Source organism: Aptenodytes forsteri, unplaced genomic scaffold (genome assembly GCF_000699145.1).
Source record: "Aptenodytes forsteri isolate BGI_AS27 unplaced genomic scaffold, ASM69914v1 Scaffold550, whole genome shotgun sequence".
NCBI lineage: Eukaryota > Metazoa > Chordata > Aves > Sphenisciformes > Spheniscidae > Aptenodytes > Aptenodytes forsteri.
Genome location: NW_008795689.1, coordinates 1,287,985 through 1,311,981, shown reverse-complemented (window position 1 = coordinate 1,311,981; position 23,997 = coordinate 1,287,985). Strand labels below are relative to the sequence as shown.

Genomic DNA, 23,997 nt, shown 5'->3' with positions numbered 1-23,997 from the left:
TCTGCAGTTAGAGGGAAATGTGCTCCTGGCTGTTCTGGCTGCTGTTTCCTCCAGCTATGTCAGTGACAACTTTCTGTTAAAAAAAAAAAACAAAACAACAAAAAAACAACAAACCCAACAAACTAGGGTGAGAACAGCTGAAGAGTTTTTTTTAGGGCAATGAATCATGCTTTCTGTTGCTTGTTTCTCTAGTTATGGACCCATCATATTTCATTATTTCAGAATTTTGATGCTAATCATTAGATGGATCTTGAGTTAAAATCTGTTGAGAAAAACATTCTTGCTCTTCCTCTTTCTGTTGCCAGTGTGGTAGCACAGCGCACTGCGCTCCCCGAGATACCTAAAAATAACAGGCTGGGAAAAGTACCTCCCTAGAGCATTATTTAAGCTATTGTTTAATCTGAGCATAAGATCTATGTGCCGTTGGCTTTCTGAACTAATTAAATAGTCCTCTGAGGAAACAACAATGAAAGCAATAAAACTTCGTTGGGAGTAAAGAAAAGCACCTGAGTTTTTGGCTATTAAATGAGCGGGGGATGACAAAATCATTACTAGATCTTGCTTCTAGTCATTTCTAGCCGCTCGCGATGACTCTGAAGCTGTGCGCTTGCCTGCACCGTCAGGGAAGGACGTGTGAGCGGAGGGGGAGTCGTGCGAGCGGCGTTTCCTCCACCCGCCCTCCGGCTGACCCGTCGGGGGCACCGGGGCTGCCGGCAGCGGAGGGCTGGCCCGGGCGTGCTGGGGAGTCGATGTGTGCGAGTCCCCGCAGGGATGGATCGAGGTCCGCCATCCTTCCGGGGGGAGGAGGGGCCGCACAAAAACCTGTGCTGAAGTGTTGTTAAAAACAGTATTTTTAGAGCCAAAGTCACCTAGGGGCATACATTAGCTACTGATCTAAGACTTGAATGATTGGAAGTGTCACAGCCTTGGACTTCTTTCTCAACAGCGTTCATGAGACTTGTAGCACTGCCGTAATTTTACTCTGTTCTGGTATATTGATGTTAAATAATGTGCAGCCGTACAACAGGGAAAATAGTTGCTTGCTTGGCGGGTTTTCTGTAAGAGCAAGAAGGCAGGTTGTTTGTTCAAGTGTTTTTATTCTGGGGTTCCTTTTCTGACCTGGGGAAGACGGCCACCATACGGAAGTAGACACCATCAAAATTAGGAAGTAACTATACGAGCAAAAATTTATATTTAAAATACTGTTTGAAGACTGATCTTCTTCTTTCTCGTTACTTCTTATTTTCGATTCAAGTTTAGACTCAAACTTGGATTGTGGATAGTCTGCAGGAGGCCTTTATGAATCTGTTGAACCCATGCTTTCCTTGCACAGTTCGTATGATCGTTTAAAAATGACACAAAACCCAAACCACAAATAGATGTCGGAAACTGTGTGATTGTAAACCGAAACAGAAACTATTCATGTAAGACATTTCACAGTGGAGCTGTTCCTTTACAGCGATTCTCCGCTTGTGTCAAACTGGGGTGTGGACAGTGAAAGAGAGAAAATACGCACTCAGAGCCTTCTTATAAAACTCAGTCTGTTTTGCTTATGCAATTTTTTTCCACCGAATTAGTGTTAGGTTTAAGATCCAGTTTTTATGTCATAATTTAAATGTTACTGGAAGCTACATTTCTTTCAACATACTTTTATTTTGTGGTAAAATAAATGATATACTTGCGTGAATTACGTTGAAGATCATTTAGAGGGATGTTGACGAAGCTTCCTGCTGTAGATTTTATGTGCATTTTACCTGCAAGCAGTTCTAAGGAGGTGTCTGTCTTGCGTGTCAGGGACAAATAGTATCTAAAGTCACTATAAAAAATAATGTATTCATTTTGGTTTTTCTTCCGATCATAAATAATTGAGCATTTGTTTGTTGGGATGCAGCCTGATATACTCCCATGCCTTTCTTTGTGGAGGGGTTGAAGATACTCAGTTGTGTGATTTCCCAGTGGACTTGCAGATTAAGTCTGAGCTTTAAAGTAGGAAAAATATATATATCCTATCATCTGGAACTTCACATAATGGATAATGTACACATGCTGATATATATTAGCATTTATATACAGTATATGTCTTGGAAGATTTAAGTCATGGGGAAAAATAGTCTTTATCTGAGCAGAGCAGTGTAATTATACAGTTTTTGGGTTAGATTATCAGGAATTCCAGGCAGACTGGAGATTTTGAACTCCAGTAGTAGTACTGTAGGAGAGAAAATGAGCAAGATAGATAATGAATATATATAGAAATAAATTATAAATTATTTGAATGAAATTTCACTTGGGTGTTTTCATGTTTAAGTTTTTAGCAAAAATACATACTGGACGGTATACCCCAGGCTGGTCGTACACAGCCTGCAGTGACTTGTGTACATTTCATAGGTTGGTTTGTTTTTTCCCCGGAAGCACGTACGTAAACTCATTCCTTTCAGATTAGATGGGCCATCAGTGATTTGTTCAGTCATCCCACAGCTGCACACCTGAGGCTTGGGCAGCGGCGAGTCTCCAGCCTTTCCTTCCAGCTCCGTTTGCAGCGGCTTTGCTGGCGTGCAGGGGAGATGGCATCTGGCTGCGTGCAGGTGCGGTGAGGGGAGCCGAGGAGAGGGCAGCCGGCCTAAGGCTCTCTGCGTGCGTACTGGTGAGGGACGGGCATTTCCAGCACACCGCTGGTGTTGCAGCTGGGCTGCAGTGGCCTCCAAAAGGTCTTTGTGCAGGCACTGCACGTGGGACAGAGATTAGGTGAGCTCCAGAGTTAGGTCCTACTGCTAGGTGAGCTGTTTGTTACGCTTTTGTGGCTTGCCAGGTCCACTACCAACTTACAAGGAGGGCTTGCAAAGGTCAGTTTGGAAAGCTTTGAGCTAAAATGTTATAAACCCCATCCTTAATATAGTGCAAAGTGACTTCCGCACCAAAGATAGTGTTTTCTATCTGCTTGTACTCACTTGAGCTTTCTTAGCCCATTTCTGATGGAATGTCCTATTTGTGTATAAACAGCGATGGTGTACAATCTTGATTTCCCCCTCCTCCCTACCAGCAATTTCTCAGTCAATCCGAAACAGTTGCACTCCCGTGGAGTTTTTATCAATGTGTCTTGAAACAATTCACAGGCTAATTAAGCCTCTGAACACCACTGTGAAATAGGTAAATATTGGTTTTCCATGTCTGTAACATGGCATAATAACAACTTTAATGAGATTTACCTGCATAGCTCTGTACTACTAATAAAGCAGATTCTCTGGTCCTGCCAGTGCTACTCATTCATCTCAGTGGGATAACTCATTAGTAACAGGAGAAAAGCTCGGAAACCAGGAGAAGAGTAAGTAGAATCTAAATTACTGACGCTGTTAAGTCTTCTAACTTTCAGCAGTGCTTTTAAGAGAGAGAACAGTTAGAAAGTCGCAGAGCAGAGAAGCTGGAGAGCTCTGGCTATCAACTATCTCATGAATCCATTTGTAGAGCAGAGAACAGACATGAATATTTACTATAAACCTTTCAAATGCCTTTATTGTTCTATACCAGTATCTGTCCTATAAAAGAACGATGCATAATACAACTTGCAAATCCCTTGGGGAATTGGTCCAGATTTGCGAGGTTCTTGCTGCCGAACCTCACTTGGTGCACTGTCAGAAGGTGAGTAATGTACACCATCAGACCTCCGAATCTTCAAACTCTGTAGGGGAACAGAGCAGTAACCTTATAGGGTAGTTGCTTCTCTCTTTCCTGGCCTCTTTCCACTGACAGCATTATGTCCAGCCAGTGCCTCTATAATATTCTGCTCTCAAATGTGTGCACGTCTGCGGTGGTTGGATAGGTAGGGTCAGAAATATGCAAAACTGTTTCTTAATGTTTCTAGATACTTCTGTCAATAATTTCTTTGATTAGAAGGGGAAAGTCTGAAGAGAAGTAGAGCCATCTGTTTCTGAACCTCCGGATCTCAGCAGCTTTCTTCTTATAATGCACAGAGTGAACCAGAGAAAGGCTTTAAAAATCATGTAGGAGAATCATCTGTTCTCTGTCACTGTTGTTTTAGTGGTTTTGCTCCTCTTTACCTAACTAAGTGCTGTGTGTATTTACTAACTGAATACTACTGGTTTTGTGTTTTGATTTTTAACCACAGTACAACAGTCTTCCTAGATGCTATTGCAGAACAGTTTGATTCTTTACAGTGGATAAGATACTGAACAGTACTTGCTAAGGTGAATACTGGCATCAGAGACTTGAGAATACCCTTCTGTTGTGAAATTATTCCATGTCTTCATTAAATGATCCTATCACCTCACTCTCCTCCAAGAAAAAACACACAGATCTAGGCCCTTTCTAAGAAACAGAAATACACCTCTTGGTGTACTTTGTGTGTTAAATAATTCATAATAGTGAACGGTTCATAGCTTAGAGCATGTCAAAAGAAATAGTGTGCTTTTCAATAATAAAGGGATATTGGCTTGCATTATGTAAGTAACTTTAAAAAGTTGTGTAATGGAAAAATACTGATCAAGAAAATTAACAACTGTCACGTCCTTCATAGGGACTGAATATTGTTGTGACGTGGGGAAAGAACCGATAAATAACAACAGTCATGATGTTTTTAAGCTGCTAATACTTGTTAGCTTGCTAATAGCTGCTAATACCACTTGCAAAAGCAGTGGGAGTTTCTTCTATTTACAAGTGAAAAAAGAACAAAACCTCAAGTGCTATGTATTTCTTGATGAGCTTTAGTGAAGGAATTTATTCACATTTTTTGCAATAACTGATTGATTGAAATGAAATGCTTCAAGTCTGTATTTGATTGTCCTTTTAAAAATTAGAATATTTTTACATATCTTTGTTTAGTGATGTTAGTCCTCGGTCTTCTAGAGGTACTTCTTCTTATGTACGACCCTTTTTTTTTCTTTCACCTTCTATACGTTGAATGCCTTTGATACTCCACTTTCAATGTTTGTATAGATCTCCCTTAGTCAACTGGAATTCTGCACGTTAAGGGAAACTAGAGTATGAAAGATATGTACTAAATGTGGTTCAGATATAGGTTTTCCTCATTCTTTTCATGGCTTTAAAAAATGATTTATTGCATGTTCAATATTCAGAGGTACTGAATATTGAAGGGTCTGAAGATGATACGTGGTGGGGTTTTTTTTGAGGCAAAGATCCAGTGGCAATTGCAGCGGGTGAAGCACAGACATCACATTTTTTTAATGATTTACAGCTGCGTGTTAAAAATAGAGCACATTCTTCTTTTCCTTAGAAATCCTTTTATCATTTGAATTGGTGTGCCTCCACTTGACATCTTGACAGCTGCTGGTCCTACCCTTTGAAAGTGCTGAACTCCTGGCTGCTGTCAGAGGATGTGGAAGGGTGTTTACCATGAGCCTTCCCGTTTGAAATGCACACTCTGTTATCCACCTCGAGTATTTTGCTCCCAACTGCTTTTCTGGGCTTGAAACAGAATGATAATTGAATGCTCTCAGTAAGTCAGCGTATTAGCTGCTTAAGATCCTCTACCTTGTAAGCCTATATTGAGGTTTGACACAGAATCTGGGAATACTGCTCCATCGTGTCTGAAATGTGTGTGCTGGAGGAGCAGTACAGCGCTCCTGCTCCTGTTGCTGCTCTCGTGCAGGGTATAAGGCATGCACAGGTCTAGCATTTGGGAAGATGGCTGACCAAGTTTTAACAAGTGTTAGTGATTTCACTGGGTGAAAAGCTAATGGAAAATATGCCTGGAAATAAGGATTTTCTTTGAAGACACTTTGAAACCTTTTAGCTAAAGTTTATTTTCATATAATGATTTATAGACATCATTAAACAAGCTACCTGGCAACTTGCAGACTAATTTGGGCTCAGTTTGATTCTGTTCTAGGGAAATTGTTCTTTGCGCCTCACCATTGTATGCAAGTCCTGTCTTGTAAAATATAATTTGTTCTTTTACCCTGCTTTTTATGCACAAAGATACGTTTTAATTTGTTCTGATGTATTATTTTTAATGAAAAGTGAATGAACATTAGGCTCTATTAGGGAAAAATAGGTTAAGGACAAATAGCTCATAATTGGAAAGAAAAGTAGTGAAATCTGTGGTGCCTTCTGGGCTGTGAGGATTTTTGTGGCTTTGTACCTAGCCAAAGCTGTGATTCCTACGCAGATGAGTTTTCCCTGGTAGTAGCAAGTCTCTTTGTTCCTGAACAAGGAAATCAGTGGTTCTCTCAGTTCTGGAGCTTTTAGGTGGTCTTAATTATCCTGTGCTATGGCAACTGAGTGCCTATACCATACAGAACAAGATTTTGAACTTGACTGGATGTTCTGTAACAACGGCAGGCTTGTTTGAATTACAGTTTTTATATGGTTTAATAATAGGCCTCTACCCCTAATGTTTTGTGTCTAAGACCCAGATCTGTTATAGGTACCGATCGTGGGCTCGTTACATCACTTGAGACAAATAAAATAAAACGGGATAAAGCATGAGATGGCACATTGGGAGGAATGGTAATTTTCCAGCAGAAAAGCCAAGCGTGATCCTCTGTTTATGGTCCTGGCTCCCTGTTGTACAGAGGCTACGGACCGTGCTGGGGAAGAGCTCACGGGTGTCACACGGCAGATCTGCACCGGTAACAAGCCTTGCCTGCAGGTGAGGGCCATTTCAGATGGTTAAAAAAACCCAACAGCTGGGTTTAGACATAAACATACAGTAATTTCACTACGGTGTGTTAGTTGAGTTTTGCTGTTCCTGCGTGCTGTCCTGCAGTTTCTTCAGCAGTTCTGTAGAAGAGGCGTTTCTGGGGATGAGGCGTCTGTGATAACACTGCGTGCACATGTCCCTCTGGTTATGCTCCTCTGACTTCTTTATGCTGTTGTCCGAATTCAGCCAAATAAGAAAGATCGGGAGGGGTCTTGGAGGGGACTTAGGACAGAGACCTTGAAGTGCCCTAAATGAGGAAAAACCCTTGTGTTGCAGGGTTTGCAGAGCAGAGCACCAGCGCGCGTTCCTGAGCAGCCTGATACGGGGAAGCTTGTGCTGAAGCTTTGCCTGCCTGGGAGTCGGCGCCGTTAGCCGCAGTCGACGGGAAGCGAGCCTGTACTGATTCTGGTGCAGATGTCGCTACTTATTTGTTTTTCGTTATTCCGTATTTATACACAGCACGTTTAGTTAGGATTTGGAAACAGCTTGATATTTTTGTTTTCTAATTTGCTATTTTGCCTACTAGAAAGAGTCTACATCAGCATTTTGGACCACATTCAGGTCTGCTGTAAATAGATGCGGCTTCCTTTCAATCAGTGACATTGTGAATACTTATATCAGGGCTAAATGTGTCTATTTTTAGCTCTGCTGTCTTACCTAGTCACTTCTGTTTGTTTTAATAAGATTTTTATTGACTCCTGTTGAAAGGGTATTTGAATCAGATACTGATAAAATTCCAGTTGGAATTAGATAAGTAGCTTTCTCCAAGGTTTGTTTTATTATGGAGTTCCTCGTTAATTTATTTTTTTATGATTCCGTGTGCTCAGTTAATTGACGTTATCGTGAGGATCAGGATACGTCATTATGAATGCGGAGGTGACCTTTAGACGGTAGGAGAAGGCAGGCGGCCAGCACTCGCCCCTCTGGCTGGCTGGGAGCGGGGCTGGAGCTGCCGTCCTGTTGGTGAGCATTGGCAGAGCCGTCGTGGCTGAGTGTGGCTCAATGCCCGCCGAACCTGCTGATGGGGGCAATGCATCCTGCTTTAATAACACTAGTAGCAGGGCAGGAAAATTACAAGTAACTGTAAAATGAGAAGGCAGCATCTCTGCAAGTGGAAAGGGCAGCATTTCTTTATTAAAACTGTAAGAGAAGGGTTCTACATTGCACGTTTTATTTCTTGTTTAAAAAAAAGACTCTGCTAACAAACAGGTGGCTTCTAAATATGGTGTGTCTTGGCAAAGCAGTGCCCTGTTCTGTTGGTCTCAATAGCGTTGTGCAATCCCGTGCTGGGAGGCCGTTTTGGGGAGGCTTCAGGTGGAGCCTCGCTTGTGCCAGGGTGGATACGGCCCATGGGCATCGGTCTCGCTGCAGAGCCGAGGGTGGCCGCTAAGAAGCGCTGGGCTTGCATCAAACCAGGGCAACTGCAGAGGTGTGAATTCAAAATTTCATAGAGGAGACTGAAGTAGATGGAGTGTGTTAAATGGATAAACGTGCCAGCCCAGGATGGCCTGGGAAGAGCTGCAGGCTCGTGGGGCATGGGCATGTAGCCAGGGGTACCCGCCGGCCGTTTGGTGGGAGAAAGGTGGCGTGGATGGCGTGGAAGCCTTTCATGGAAGTGAGAAGCGGCACAGAAGGGTTGCTTTGGGGTAATAAAATAGTATAACCCGTAATCAGCTTGTAGCCATGGCGTCAGTGGCCAGGCCAAGTTTGGCAGAAGTATGTGGGCTGGTCACCAGCTGCATTTCTGTTCTCTGCCCGAGCCTGGCCCTAAGAAGTTTGGGAAACAAAAGGCAGGCCTTATTAAATCAGGGGTGGGGTGGGGGGTTGCCGTTGACTTAAGAGTCAGGATTTCATGCAAAATTTCTGAAATGATGTTAGAAAAACATAACTTGAAATAAATACAGAAGTAAAAATTGTGTTCTTTTTTTTTAAAAAGAGAGGTTAACTTATAAGAGTCAGGATTTCATGCAAAATTTCTGAAATGATGTTAGAAAAACATAACTTGAAATAAATACAGAAGTAAAAATTGTGTTCTTTTTTTTTTAAAAAGAGATGGGTTAACTTAATTCCCTCACCTTGTCCCCTTCAAGGTTGTGAAACAGACCCTGCCCGGCTGGGGACGAGCTCTGGGAATGGCCTCATCACTCGAGCGGGTGCAGGCCTTCTCACCCGAGTCCCTTGGTGCTCGGCTGCTCTCCGCGTCTCCCCATCCTTACCTGGTCGCGAGTGTCCAGTTAAGACTGAGCTGCAAACCTCAAAGGTCTTCTTTATCCCTCCTTGACAGTCATTTTGTCTTGGTAATTTGAGTTAGTGCAATTAATGGTATTTGGCAAACTTAGCTGTACAGGATTGTCCATAAAAAGATAATGGGAAAAAATTACTGTCCAGAGACTGGGAAGGAAGAGGGTTGGAGCTAGGTGCTGTCTCGCACTCTCATGTATGTATTATGTATTATACCAGAAAAAGCTTTTTAAAAATATATTTTTTTTCCCCTTAACAACTAGTGATCTGGTTGTTGCAGAAATTATATAGTATAGAAGAAGAAATCTTTAAAGCAGAAGCTGTCAGCATCTTTATTTCATAAATAATTGCTGGTTCCTTTTATCTGTTACTTAACGCTATCATTTTTTTAATTCCTGCTTTCTGTTCTTGGTCTTATTTTTCTGTGTGTAGTTAACTGTGCTTATTGTGCTTTTCGTCAGTTCTCCTTGAACTTCTTAAAACTACTGTCACTTACTCAGTGCTGCATCTGTCAATTAATTTTGCTATTTTATGAGAGCTACGGTTTCTGGCTAATAATTTTTCACTCAATCTAAGAACATCAGTAAAAGAAGAGATTTCCTTTATGCTGCAGTGGAAGTGCAGAATCCATTGATACAACGGGAGGTCGAAACAGAATCGCTTGTGGTATGAAGAACATTAAGCTCTAATTGGCTTTGTTTGAATTCAGGACAGTGGAAAGACTTCAAGTGTGCTGATACCTGGGGACGTGGGTTGCACAGTCAGACAAGCTGCAAATGCAAGACGAAGGAGGAGTAGTACGTTTGCAATTGCAGTTGTGCTGTAAAAGAGCTAATGGTTTAAGGCTAATCATTCAAAAAAAGATGAAAATCGGAGAATAGGACTTCTTAAATGAAGAATTTACTTACAAAATCTTTTGAATTTTTCTTAATACTTAGGAGTTTTAGATCCTTTTGAGCAATACTCTCAACTGGGTAGTGGAGATTCTGATTCTGTTTTCCGCCGTTGTAAATCTTTAGTGAAGTAATTACAAGTCACTAAAAACCACTCTCATCGCTTTGCAATCTGTTTCTGTTTCTTGGCTTCCCCAAAGATTTTTCCGTAACATCTCTGTCCTCCAGGCTCCGCAAGAGTCTCTTACAGTCCCCAGATCCTTCTTCATTCCTTGTCCTTAACCGTCAGCCTCTGATCAATCATCCCTGGAAATAAAGTTTTCCTGCAGACCTCCCGTCTTCCTGGCACCGTGGCAGCGATTCGCCTCCACCAGCCGCTTCCCAACGCAGCTGCTCTTCAGCCAGCCGACATCGAACCTGGGCAGATGAGCAGCTCTCCATCCAGGCAGGGTGAGGAGGGATGCATTTTGCTGCCTGCATCTTGCTGTCTGACATTACTGTCATTTTGACAGAGAAAATGCCTGAGTTTGACACCTTTGCCCCCTGTTTTCGTGAGGCAAGTGGGAAAAAAAAATCTCATTAATCATGAGATTCCCAATTAATTAAAAAGAACTCCATCACTCGGCTTACCCATCCCCGTATACAACCTGCTGAAGAAAAAGGTTGTGCTGGACACCCACAAATTTTCTCTGATGTCCGTGTTGCTAATAATTTTAAGAGCAGCACTCAGGGTTGCCTAATGCAAGCCAAGCATTAGGAGGTACTTAAAAAGCTCTGAAAGAATCTGATTTTCGTCAATCACATGTAAAATACCGTAGTCAGGAGGAAGTTCATTTCCCCAGCGCAGGGAGAGGGCTGCCGCAGCACCTGGACCCCTTCTCCGGAGGCCGCTGGCACAGCTCCCGCGCGGGACGAGCAATCGCTTTGTTCATTGCCACCGCAGAAGCAGTAATGAATTCTGCAGCTGGCTATCCAGTTTCAGTTCTAAAGTATTTTTCCAGTGCTGAAGCCACGAGACAGTACTTCAGTGACCGGTGCAGGCACCGTCACATAGTTGTTAGAAATGTATTCTTGGAGGTATTCAAAATACATAGGTTCCCGTTGTAAGGTATGGATCTGTACTAACAGTCACATGGAAAACTTGTAGGATGAAATAACCTGGTACTTATTTGCGGAGCAGTGCAGGTGTCTAGCTTTCTGAACTGTTGCTTGGTAAGCTTATGGTACATAATCCTTCTTATGGTTTGGTTAGAGCATATCTTTTAAAAAATAATACTGGAAACCTTTCTGTCAAGGGAAGTTGGTCCATGTGAAATCCCAGGTTTTTTATGACTATATAAGCTGCATGTATGCATACAGTATACCTTAATATATGTACCTATATGCTCCCAGTCCATAGGTTCTTCAAAGGAAACTTGAAATATCTTATTTTTATTTCAACTTAACTGGTATCAAACAGCGTTTCTTAACAGGGAATGTTTTTTTTGTTTTTCCTGAAAAGACAATGGTGAATAGTTGATGAAAGCTGATGCTCTAATTTATGTTGAACACTCCCCAAGTGTTAGAATAATATTCTTCTTGGATGCTACTGACCTTTTCAAGTGGTTTTTTTTCCCCTCTTGAAACTTGTAAAAATTACAATAAAAAAAAAAAGATCTTAACCATTGTTCTGTCTGCGAGAGAATTTCTGTGTGGCCTCCTGCTGTAACACACGTCTGCGCGCCCGGGGCGAGGAGCGGGACCAGTCCCCGCGGGGGGGGACCAGTCCCCCGTGCACGGTGCCCACTGTGGCCCACCCACCGTGGGCCGAGGGGACGCCCCGTCTCCCCCCGTCCTCTCCCCACCGCCCTGCTGCTTTTCAGGGTGCTGCTGAGCTGGACGAACCACCGTACGGTTTTGTCTACGACAGGCTTGCAGATATCTTGGGTGTCCTACTAGTGAATAATTACAACGTTGGTAACTTCATGGAGAAGAGATGTTTCGTGCTATAGTTTATTTTACTGCAGTATTTTTTAATCACTTATTTATTTTACGGTACACTTTAAAATGCTGCTGTAGTAATTCTGCTCATCTTCACTGAGAACTAACTAACAGCATTTTCTCAGTATTGATTCATATGGCCGTAACTTATTATGACTACATTAATCATCTGTAAAAGTTTCTAACTTCTTGTTTTGGATGTCTCTAGTTTTTTGCATAGCAATGCAGTTTAAAAAGAGACTTGGTGAGAAGCAGGCTGTATAACGTGGGCAGCATAAGCCTGCTATTGTTCCTTGTTCTCCAGTCTTGTGAGCCTTTTCTTTCTCTGCGATAATTAAATTAAAAAGTTTGGAAAATATTAAACAGGGCTAAAATGTTTGGCATGGCATCGTTGAAAATTTGTGTTGGTATATTTTCACACTCCTCCCACAGTTGTCTTTGTGGTTTTTTTTTTTTGTTTTTGGGTTTTTTTGGTAAACAGCCAGTAGCTGGGACCATGCCAGGGATTTTTCTTTCACTGCATTCATTGCTGTTTGTGCCACTCTTTAGTCTCTTAATTACATGACTGCAATCTTCTTTGGTTCATTGTCCAAATAAAAGTTCAGTCAATTCAGCATTATTTTGCTCGGTGCTGCTGCTGTTTCGATCATGTGTAAAATAATGAATTGGGTTCGGTTCCGTAAGCGGCAGGTTTTGTTCTCAAAACCAGGTTCGTGCCACGTTTGCTGCTCAGGCAGGGGAATGCAAGAAGAGGGGTGCTGTCCGGAGATGCGCTTTGTCGGTCTCTGGAGATGAGCGACTTCGGGTGGTTTTGGCAGCGGTGGGGACAGTTTGTGACTTGCTCGGGGTGGGTGCTCGGAGAGAGCGCTCGTGTCCCCTGCTGTGACAGGGTGACTCCTGGTTCAGTGGGTGGCTCTTGCGTGCCTGGCTGGGAACTCCATCCTTCTTATGAGGCGTGGGGATTGCTGGGGCTGCTCCGCCGCTTCTCTCCTGTCTCCTCTGCAATAAGGGAAGACAACTTACTAAGAATATTTCCAATAAAATAGGAACTAAGACATGCCCTTAAAAAAAAGAGAAAGAGGAAAAAACACTCTAATTGCAAATTGCTTTTAAGGAATAGAGAACTTGGGGTGGGTTGGCTGGTTTGTTTTCAAAAAAAGCACATTTGGTTATAAAATATTTCAAGAATGATTCTTTTTGTTGAGAATAATTAGAAAGTTTGGAGAATCTCATAAGAGAATCTCTTAATTAGATTTCTGTCCTTATTTAGAGAACAAAACTCGGTTTGTATAATCTTCAAAATATCACCCTAATCAGCTAAATGAGCCGAGCGGAGTATAGGAGTTGTCTGGTCATAACCCCTTTTCTGGTATTCTGATTGTGACCAAATAAATCCAGGGGAACCCAGGAAAACAAGCTCTTCCAATAGGAAATTTAACTTGGGATCCAGATACAGCTAGAGGGGCTACCAAGAAGCTGATAAATGTTTTCATTATACATAAATTAAAGCTTCTGTTTGCATGATTAGCGTTGCTTTGTCCACTGAGACTAATGGTTTTGCTTCTGAGTAGTTGGTGGGTTTTTTTCTTATTTAGGTCTTTGATAAAATCGAATGATAATGAGTTGAAAGGACATGATGTTCATAACTGACAGTTAAGTGCTCTCCTGTACACACTACAATGAAATTACTATGTAGCACACGAAGTGGGTTTTGCATTTTTTTTAAAGATAGCATACTCTGGAAAACACGAGATGTCGTAGGTGGTTGTATTATTTCTTAGTTGAGCACACAGTGATGTGCTACTTTTTTGGCAATATAATTTTGCTGTAAGTTCAAATTACAACTACATTTTAATTAAAAAAAAAATAGGCGTCTCGTATATATACTTTTTTTTTTTAAGTTGAAAAGGGGTGTTATGTATCTTGACGTGCTGCCCTGCTGGGAGAGGAGCCGAGCATGGGAGCGGGGTGCAGCGGTTCCCAGCCAGCGCCAGCCCTCGCGTTAGCTGCTCTGCCTTCTCTTGCTTGCGTTAAGTTTACGCTTTCGTGGTCTTGCCTCCAAAAGTTGGGTGTGATTTCAGTAAGTACGCGGTAATTCTAAGTAAGGAGAGGTATTGCCTGCTGCAGTGAACTGAAAGCACGTTCGTTTACAGCTCTAAGGGGCTTGCAGATAACCCGGACAAGTAGCTGTGACAAGAGATACCCATGTGAAGTAAAAGGGTAGCAGGTACCAGCTCAGGCGAATGCAAAGACGTTCCGTGAGATGAAGCTTGTAACGGTGCGTTAAAATGCTTATAACGGAAAATACTCATCAGCAGGCTGCAGAGGTCATGCTTTAAATTACTTGCAAAGGAACTATAAAGATCCTGATGTAATTTATTGTGCTATAAAACCTATTAGAGGTAATGTTAACCAGTAATTCTAAAATTGGAATGCAGAAGAGGTTGCTTTTTATCAATAAAAAGTAGGTAAATCTATTTCAAAAAAACAAAACATGAATAGTATCTAGTTTTTACTCTGAAAAAAGAAACAAAATCTGATCCATGAAGAGGAATGGGGTATTTCGGTGCATTATCTAAACATCTCATAAAATTCTCAGCACGTAGAAATTGGAATATGCTTAATACACCTATGGGAGGTGAGTGAGGTTTATGATCCTTTTCTGTTCAGAATGCTGCAGAGCCGCTTGATAGTATTGCTAAGCCTTGGCAACTAGAGATACTTACACAGGTATATACAATCCATGGTATTACCCGGGTGTTTTTGTATCCCTTTTTACAAGTTATTGTAGTAATGATACATTTTTTTTCTAAATTTTTTTTTCCTTTTTCTTTTGCAGGATTTTTGCTTTTTAAAGACTATTGCATGAATGAGATTGATGAAGCTGTCCCTCAGCTGAAGTTTTATGAAGAGGTAAGTGGCTGTTGCTGGAGTTTTGGGACTGTGCGGGGGAGTGAGGCTGAGGAAGGCTGTCCCTCTAGTCCTCGGGCAGGGGATGCTGAGAGGGAAGGAGCGGTGTGCAAGGGTGCATGTTGTTCTGAGTCATTTCAACTTCGTAGTGGAATGGTTGATTCATAAGAGACAATATTTTATACAGTAATGGTTGTTCCCTTTGTAACAACAACAGTGTTACCTTTGTCCCTTTGTCAAAGGGACAAAACTATCATTTTAAACATGCTCAAGAGACTTTTAAAAATAGCAATGTAACTATTTAATGAGGTTGGTAATTTGGCACGGTACTCTTACAGCGTATGTTATGAGAGTAGCGTAGATGATTCCCCATTCCCCCCCCCCCCCCTTTTTGGACAAATACTTAAGGTTTACAAAATGGAAGGAATATTTGCAGGAAAAACCTACTCTAGCTCAACTTCTAACAGTGCTTTTAATTGCATATACTAAAGCTGTGTCGTCTTATTAAACATAAGCAAAAAAAGCATTTTAAAAGCTACTGTTACAGTTTTTGTCCTTCAAGAATTAAGTATGTTTAGTTTTAAGGCATAATATGTTGAAAACAAAACAATGGAAGAAAGTTACCTGAGCAGCCACTTAATCAAATGTTCATTCACCGCATTCATGTGTCAAAAGATAACTTGGAAAATACTGAGAGAATGATGGAAAGGGGAAGAATACTAATAGGGATTAGAATACCTTTAGGTTTATTATTTTTTTCTATCATAAGGTACACTCTTTGACTATGGTTCATTTGAAATATTCATAAGAAATGAGTTGAAATTAGGTTCATCTCAGTCTCTCCTTGTTAAATATCTCTGATATCTTAAGTTCAGCCAGGTATGTTCTTGAGAAATGGGATAAGCTTTTGATCTTCACTTGTGAAGATGATGATAAATCTTAGTTCTGCTACAAAACAGAGATGAAGTTAAAATAAGTAACATTTGCCAGCTCTCAGTGGAATTAAAACAGTGGATTCCTTCTTTCAAAAAAAACCTGAAAGCAAAACCAATGCTTTTTATTATTCTAGCTGACGTGGGACATGGATTCATATCTATTGCCCGTAGTGAAGATTTTCCTTAAAGGCCTAAAATGAGCAAATTTATCTTACACTGTCCCAAAGAGCAAAAGCAGAAAATCGAGCGTGGTTCCCCGATGCAGTTTGCTTGTTTGTCCCTGGCATTGCTGGCAGCTGGTGCTGTGGGCATCACAGCCAGCTTCTGGCTTGGCTCCGTGTCATCCGCCGGAGGAAGCGGCGTGTCTGGTCCTTTGCATCCCTCGTCTCGCTCCCTGAAGCTTTCCCCGTGCCCTCCATGCTTCAGTGAGATGCCCAAACACTGTGCCTTCAGTCCCAGGCACCTCTTTCTCTATAGCACCCACCCAGACAGAGGACGATGCCCTGTTGTCTGTAGCTCATGTTGAGCAGCTGCCTGGGCTTGTAGAAAAGGAGGTGCAACTGAAGTTACTGGTGTTTGGATCGCACTCTCAAATGCCTCATGCCTTTCTCTAACATCCTTTTACCTGTAGAAAAGGCAACAGAGCACAGCTGTCTGTGGCATTGCATGAGGGCCGTAAGGACAGCTGAGGCTGGTGCTAGCTTCTGAGATTTCTTGGGAGTCACTGTGGCAGGGTTGCAGAAAAGCCCTGCCAAATGCTGCAGATGGGTAAGAGGATCCTCCGGAGAGTGATACGAGAGGTGGCTTTAGATCGATAAGGTCAGTTGTACTCCATTGTCATGAGATAATCAGTGAAGAAACTAACAGACATGGTGCCCGAGGCAGGCGTGCATCCAGAAGGATTAATACTTCAGAAGCGTGCGGATGGAGCGTGTCGTGTCCTTCCCCAGCCCTGCTTTGCTGAAAGGGCTCCGTCAGCGCTTCCGCAAGGACCGCTCAGGAAACTTGATGAGTCTTACCGCTCCATTCATTCCTTGTTATATTTGTGACACTCTAAATATAAAACTGTAGTTAATCCTATCATAGGTGCTGGTTTCAGTTAAAACATGCACACGTGCTTTTAAAAGGCAGCCTGTGTTGCTCAGTATTAATTAGAAATGCTGCCTGAGGTAACCTTTTGTCTGGATTACTCTTAAGCTGATGATACAAAATTTTTCTTGCTAGTGGGCTAACAGCACAAAATAGGTTAAGCTGATTATCAGTTTGGAGATAAATCCTTAGCGATATACAGTTCTCCCCCCTCAAATTAGATACTCGCTGTCAATAAAGAAGAATCTTTTTCTATCGTTTTCATCTTTTTATATACTGAAGATATCACTGTCATAAGTAATCAAAAAGGAATGTTGTAACAGATTGTTTAGCAAGATATTTTTAGCTGCCTCTTTTTATCTCTGAAACAATTTGAAATTGTATTTTTAGGTTATTAGCAAAGTGTTGCCTAAAAAGAATTTAAATGCTTTGTCATGTACTTTTCAAAAAATCCCATTAAAGATGTTTAAAGAGAGGTTCACTGCGTTTTCTTCTGTGACATACCGGATTCAGAAGCTTTTCTTTTTTTAATATATTTGATTTACTTACTGCATTTATTACATGTAGAATAATTTGAGTACATTGCTACATTAAAAATCGCTTGATGTAGAAGGGCTCCATACTCCAGGGATTACATATTACTGCAGCTTAAGTCACGATCAAGCATTTAACTGGATGAGTGATTCACCCAGATCGGTTTCAAAAAAAAAAAAAGAAAAAAAGAAAAAAAAGAAAGAGAAAAGAAAAGAAAAAGAACTTCTACGTGCTTGAAAACGAATGCATTGTGATTTCAATTTTTGAAAAGATACTTTGGCAGACGCTTTTCTTGAGGTGAGCTGAAGTCTGCCAGGGAAGCGTTGAAATACATGATGACACAGTACGTGATCTCTGGGTCAGGAGCAATACTGAGGAAGCTGCTGCTAGCAGAGACAGGTTACGTTTATAAATGGTGACACTCCTAGCTCTGCCTGTTGCTGTGTTGTTTGGCAAGGTACAGTAATGTTCTAGTTAATAAACATGTAAAATTAGCTTGTGAATATGTCAGGCATGCATGTTAAATGTGATCACAGCAGAGGTGTCTCATCGCATCACCTGTGTGATGAGAGGCGTCGGGCAGCGTGTTCGGGAGGGCGTTCTCCCGGCGTGGGGGGGAGCAGGCTGAGCTGCCTGGGAATATATCGCCCATGGGGACTTTTGTCACCCGCTGTCCTTTTCTTCAAACCTTTACAAAACAAAGGCACTTTGAACGGTTAAAAAGCCCACTTATAGGGCAGGTGGGAGAGACGCTGACCTGGTGCCGGCGTGGCTGTGGGGGGCTGCTGCAAGAGACCCCTCTGCTTTGGGTGCGGAGTTAGGTGGTTTAAAAAAATAATATTGCAGGGCAGGAGGTTGCATTCAAGAAAGACAATGTGATATGCATCAGGCTTTCTCCTGTACTTCTAATTATTTTGCGGCGTTGCATTAATTAAAAAATGTTTCTTTGGCAAAGATGTTTTGAATCATTTTAATTATAAATTGATACCAAGGGGGAAGTAGTCACAGATGGCAAATCATGGTGGAACTGTTGCCTTATCGTAGTCAGCAAACAAGAGGACTACAGCTAGAAAAATACTGAGTTTAATTACGGTGTTCCACCTTCAAAGATCAATTGGTCTGTTTGTCACGTGGAGACCTGTTCAAGAGCTGTCAAGTACAGCTCATCCTGTAAAAGGAGCAGCCTCTGGATGAAGAAAAAAAAAATATATTGTGAAATAGAGGCAAAACACATGTTTTTAAAATCTTTACTTTTAAAAGTCCTCAACAATGTGCTTTCTGTTAACCCTGGTGCTGCTCTTGCTATTAAAGCGTGGCTGGCAGGAACAGCGGAGCCGTGCTTTTTGTCCCTGGAGGCCCAGCCAGTGCGTTCTCCCTGCTTCAGGAGGAGATGCTCTGGTACATCATTTGTGCAGGGTTTATTCTGCAGGCTGAAAGTACAGACAGCTCTGATATGGCCTGCTCCTTCTCTAACAGGCACTGAATGAAATACAGCTGGGTCTTATTCTGCGTTGGTTTTCTTGAGTCAGTGTAGGGATCCAGAGCAAGTCAGCACACGTGCGTTCATCTGCACCCTGCGACCTCACAGGCTGATGCTGGGAAAGTCCAGCAAGTCAGAGCTAAGACTTTTCCCTAAAGATCTTGTATGGTTTTTTTGCATTCTGTCAGTCCTGGAAGAACTCTTTCCCTAAATACAGTCCAAAGGACCCTTGGACTTGGTGTGGTTTTTTTTTCTGGAACTGATTTTCTGGTTTTGTTCTGTAAACTAACCATATGGGATTGGTGCTGCTTCACTTGGAACACACAGACCTCCTATATCACACCTGAAGAAACTTGATATATTTTGTGAAACTGTCTTTCTAGCCACCTTTAGGATTCAAATTCAACATGTAGCTGAACTACGTGAACATTTTGAAATGTGCTTTATATTCTTTCCTGGACATCAGTACTTCGCGTGCTGTAATCGCCCTTGAGCAGGATGCGCGGGCGCTGCGCTGGCAGCCGAGGCCTGTCACTAGGCGATGGTTGTGCTGCCTGGATGACATATTACAACTCTTCTGCTAGCGCCGGGAGCTTGGAAAAGCTGTGGTGTGCTGTGGCTAGTGCAGAGCATCAAGTGAAATAATCTGAGAAAGGGGTCAACGCTCTTGAGTGTTAGAGGAGCGAGGTCAGTGCTCTCCATCTGTGAGCTGAGCGGAGGGGAAGGAAACCTTCAGAAATGTTGCTGTGCATGTTTGCTCGTCTCGCTCTCCTTGCACGGTCCAGTCCTCTCACGCAGTTAGCCTCTGACTTCCCCTGCACAGATTCATGCTCTGGCAAGTGGTAGATGGCAAACGTGCTGCTTCAGCTCAGTCCTTTACAAATTTTAGAAAACAAAGCTTTGGAGCAATTTTAAGCAAATCAGTTTCCTTGCATAAAAATTCTAAGATAGGCGGGAAATCTAAGATCAGCTATAACTATTGTATTGCAGGTGTTTTTTTCTTTAAGTCTTAATTAAGAAAATAATAAAGTAAAATAAAACTTCAGCCAAAGTCTTGTTTTTACCAAATGAGTGAAAAATCATTAGAAATGTGCTCATCTAATGGATCCTTCTCTCTTGTATTGCAGATAAAAGAATACGAGAAACTGGATTCTGAGGATGAGCGTCTGACCCGAAGTCGGCAGATTTATGACATGTACATAATGAAGGAGCTCCTGTCCTGTTCCCATGTGTGTATCACCCAAATTTCACGCTGCTCTTTCTTTGCCTTACTTGAGTAGCTTGACAGCAGTGATAATTCAAAATAACTGCTATTTCATTCAGAGAACAATTAAGACTATTGCTGAAGGAATTGTTACTACAAATACTTGTAGTGCTGTGGATTTCCGTTTGAAGTCCGTGGGACTGGGTTTGGCTGAATTCAGCATGCTCCCCCCCACCCAGTCATGAGGTGTAAAGATTGGTGGTGTGTGCCAATTTTTACTAAACTTGGTGGTACGCAAAGGAAATATTTGGAGATTTATCTGTTTTATATTTCTTCAGACTAAATCTCTATTTTAAAATACGGTGAGTGCAGTTCATGTGTGTACATATACATGCACACATATACATACATTAACCAACCTCCGCCAACCCAGCAACAGCCCTGTCTCCAAAAACTCAAAGAAACGTGAGCTGCCGGGGGCTCCGTGGGACACTTTGGGTGTTGAACTTTGGTATCTCTGAAAGCTCAGAGTAAAGTTTGAGATTTTGTCTAAAACTGATCACACAAAGATTTTTTTTTTATTATTATTATTTGTTTGGTCATAAAGCAGTTTTTCATACTAGAGACAATACACTTTTTAGCTGCCGTATGGTAAGTTAAAGGCATGGGGCTGTGCTGTGACAGATGCAGCTTTGTTAAAGTCAATGAAAACACACATTTCCTCCAGCTGAAGTTTTGGCCCATTGATCTGTATTTAACAGTTTCATTTGCTCTTACTTTAAAGAAGAACTTGCAGTGTGTTTTACCCCAGTGGTATGGTTCTTCGGATGAAGGGTTGAAGCAAGGTTTTGTTAAGCATGCATTATTGGCTCTGTAGTGGTAAAAAGTCCGTGTCAACTGCTGTATCTGGAGCTGTCCCTGTATGTGGGATTTCTCATGAATTTGTTAAAGGAGCATCATCTAGCCCTTTTACCTTCACCTTCCTCCTCCTCATCTTCCCCTGACCTGCCTTCCTGCTTTAGAATAATTGTTTTACTGTATCATTCTGCATGTTTCACAGTAATATACTTGGAGGAAGCTATACTGCATTCATTCTGAAGTATGTGTATTTTTCATATGGTTCAAAGAACAACAGTGCTGTAGACCTTAAATGAAACTTCTTACATTTCCAACTGTTTGAAATCTTTATTTTTCTTTTTCAAAAGCCTTTCTCAAAACAAGCTGTAGATCATGTACAAACACATTTAGCCAAGAAACAAGTGCCAGCCAGCCTTTTTCAGGTGAGGTTAAGACAGTCTGAATGTTCAAGTTTTCTTCACTTATTTGACAGTAAGTGACTTTGTACATATTATTTAAGGAGACAGAATAAAACGGTACTGGTAAATATTCTTTACTGTAATAGTGATACTAGAATGCTTTTCTAAGTCAAATAAAAATTACAAATTACTATTCTTATCTAAAATATTTTTAAGCACATTTATGAAAGCAAACTATAACTTTGTATATGAACAGAATAGTTCTTAAATTTATGTAATTTTAGAGTAAATCACTGTACATCGGGAAGATACACATCCTGTCAGGATAAACCAAATTGCATAGTGGAGAAATTGCCTTAATGTTTCAGTAATGTGAAATCTTTGAAAACATTTTTCCTTTTTCTTTAAGGTATATTAATTCCTAGTTGATGATGGTGAGGAATTAAGCATTTGTACCATTTCACATGTTTTTCTGTCTCTCCACAAGACAAAATCCAATCAAAAATTACCTTTCTAAACAGGAGTTTCTGCACCTTTCAAATTGTGGTGCTTTTTTTAAACTTTCTAAAATTCTGAACTGTTAAAGTATGATTGGCATATCCTCCATTTGAATATAAATATAAATGGTATCCTGGCTCATTTGCGAAATTATACATCTTTCATGTTTTTATTTACTTTAGAAAATAAAGAAATGAGAAGTGAAATATTTCTTGTATTGTTATAGCTCTAATACACATCGATACAAGACAAGAAATTCAGAATTATGCTAACTTTTATAGCTAGGTGCATTAAACCAGTGTGGTTTTGCACATAATGAACCTCATCAATCGTGGAGTGTTTATAGGCTTAAATGTCTTTGATGTAAATCTTACGTATTTGTATATATTGCAAAAATGTGAAGATTGCCCCTGCCTGATTTTTCTTACTGCTCAGTGAACTGTTTTTAATGTTGCAATTAGGTGAACTGACAAATTGATAACTACATTGCTTGAGTTATATCTCACCGCTAATTGGGTTGGGATTTGAGATCGCTGCATGCCATCACACATCAAGAGGAAGTATTTCTCTAGAAAAAGTCACTTGTGAATTGAAGGTGCTGGTTTCTTCGTAAGGACAGAGAGGAGAGAAGCACCAAAAAGATGAAGCGTGGCAGCAGCTCTGGAAGTCACACTCCACGGGAGTGACCACGTGTTGTTTAAATAAATTTGAAAAAAGAACTGAACTGTGATTGTTTTGCCAAACTTGTTGTCCATAGACAGTGCTTTACACAGGTTTCATACAGGCCCCCCCCCCCAAGGCAAACATTTAAGGTTTTCTAGCTCTAGAAAATATTTTATGTTTGACTTCAGGGCACCTGCTCAGATTCCAAAAGCTAAATGAAGCTTAAATGCTTCATTGAGCCTCCTTCAAGGAAAACACAGTAAATGCTGTTGTTATGTAGGGCCGATGTGAGTTATATGTAATGAGTAGTATTGCATAATCAGTTTATTGTATGCTTAAATACTAACTGTGTTTCTTAACCCTTTTTAGCCATATATAGAAGAAATTTGTGATAGTCTCCGAGGAAAAATATTTCAAAAATTTATGGAAAGGTATGAACATGACGTATTATCTGGACTTTCTACCTAATGTAGCAGGAAGCCAGGTCCCTTAAGTATTGATGTAAAATAAGGCTAAAAGTGTTTAATAAACTTCATTTATCCATTTGCTGTAATTATGTAACTGGGATAATTATATATCCATTTGCAAGCTTCTGCAAATGACTAGCTTTGTTGTCTATCATAATTAATGTCAAGATGTATGCATGGAAAAATTGTAAAGATGATAGATTTTTCTGTTGCTCCGTGTAGCAGTAATAATAGATTGCAGTTTGATCTTAAAGGTTTAAAAATGCTGAACTATGCTCTTGTGGGATGTTCTCATGAGTAACCATCTCTCGCGTGTGACTGAAAGAGCCAGTCATTCTGGTTTGTGTCTGGACACCTTGCAACTAAGCAGAAAAGGTCTAGTAAAGAATACAAGGCATAGACCTAGTTCAGCTGAGCAGCCCCCTTACCCTTAATGGAACTGCTCTTGGGTGCAGGGTCTGTAAAGTATGGCTCTCATCCAACGACAGCCAAATATACTGTACGAAATGGTATGGTAGTATTCTGCAGTCAGCCTGAAATAATTGTAAAAATGCCTCCATAGAACTATTACTTCTTACTCTGAAAATAAATAATTATTTATGTAGAAATGAGAAACTTTTTTTTGGCAACAGCTTATGGTATTATTGACGTTTTTCCTATTTTAAGACAAAATGAGTTTAAAATGTTCCTTGGGGTATACGGAGGTTCATTAACATAAATCGAGCTGCCTCTGTTTTCTTATAATTATCTTTCTCTTTATGTAATTTAAATGTTTGTTAGTTCCAATCTTAGTTGTTTTTAAAAATTAAAAACCGTCTGAAAGAGAGATGTGAGGACATACTGAGCACTACAGTTACAGGGATAGGTTATCTGATATCTTTCTCTTATAAGGATGTAAGATATTAAGTGCACACTGTCTAGTAATTGTTTTTCTTGGTGGGGGTAAGATTACAATTGTTTGAAAGGAAGGCTATCATTTACTAAATATCACAACATGCCCTAGTGCAAACTTTATTTTAACTATCAGAGTCTTGATGTTTTCCATAATACTTTACACAGTAGTCTCAGACAACTTTTAAACTTTTTTTCTACAGTGACAAGTTTACTAGATTTTGTCAATGGAAAAACGTAGAACTAAATATTCATGTAAGTACTTACAAGTATATTTATCTTG

The 23,997-nt window shown here is 40.8% G+C and overlaps 1 protein-coding gene across 1 annotated transcript in view; it reads left to right on the top strand.

Moving 5' to 3' along the window:
- Positions 1-23,997, top strand: part of GRK3 (G protein-coupled receptor kinase 3) — a 55,276-nt gene that overhangs the window by 5,609 nt on the left and 25,670 nt on the right. The window contains exons 2-6 of the mRNA XM_019473015.1: positions 14,627-14,700; positions 19,863-19,964; positions 21,145-21,219; positions 22,726-22,787; positions 23,918-23,969. Coding sequence (XP_019328560.1) covers positions 14,627-14,700; positions 19,863-19,964; positions 21,145-21,219; positions 22,726-22,787; positions 23,918-23,969 — 365 coding nt within the window. The remainder of the gene's footprint in view (positions 1-14,626; positions 14,701-19,862; positions 19,965-21,144; positions 21,220-22,725; positions 22,788-23,917; positions 23,970-23,997) is intronic.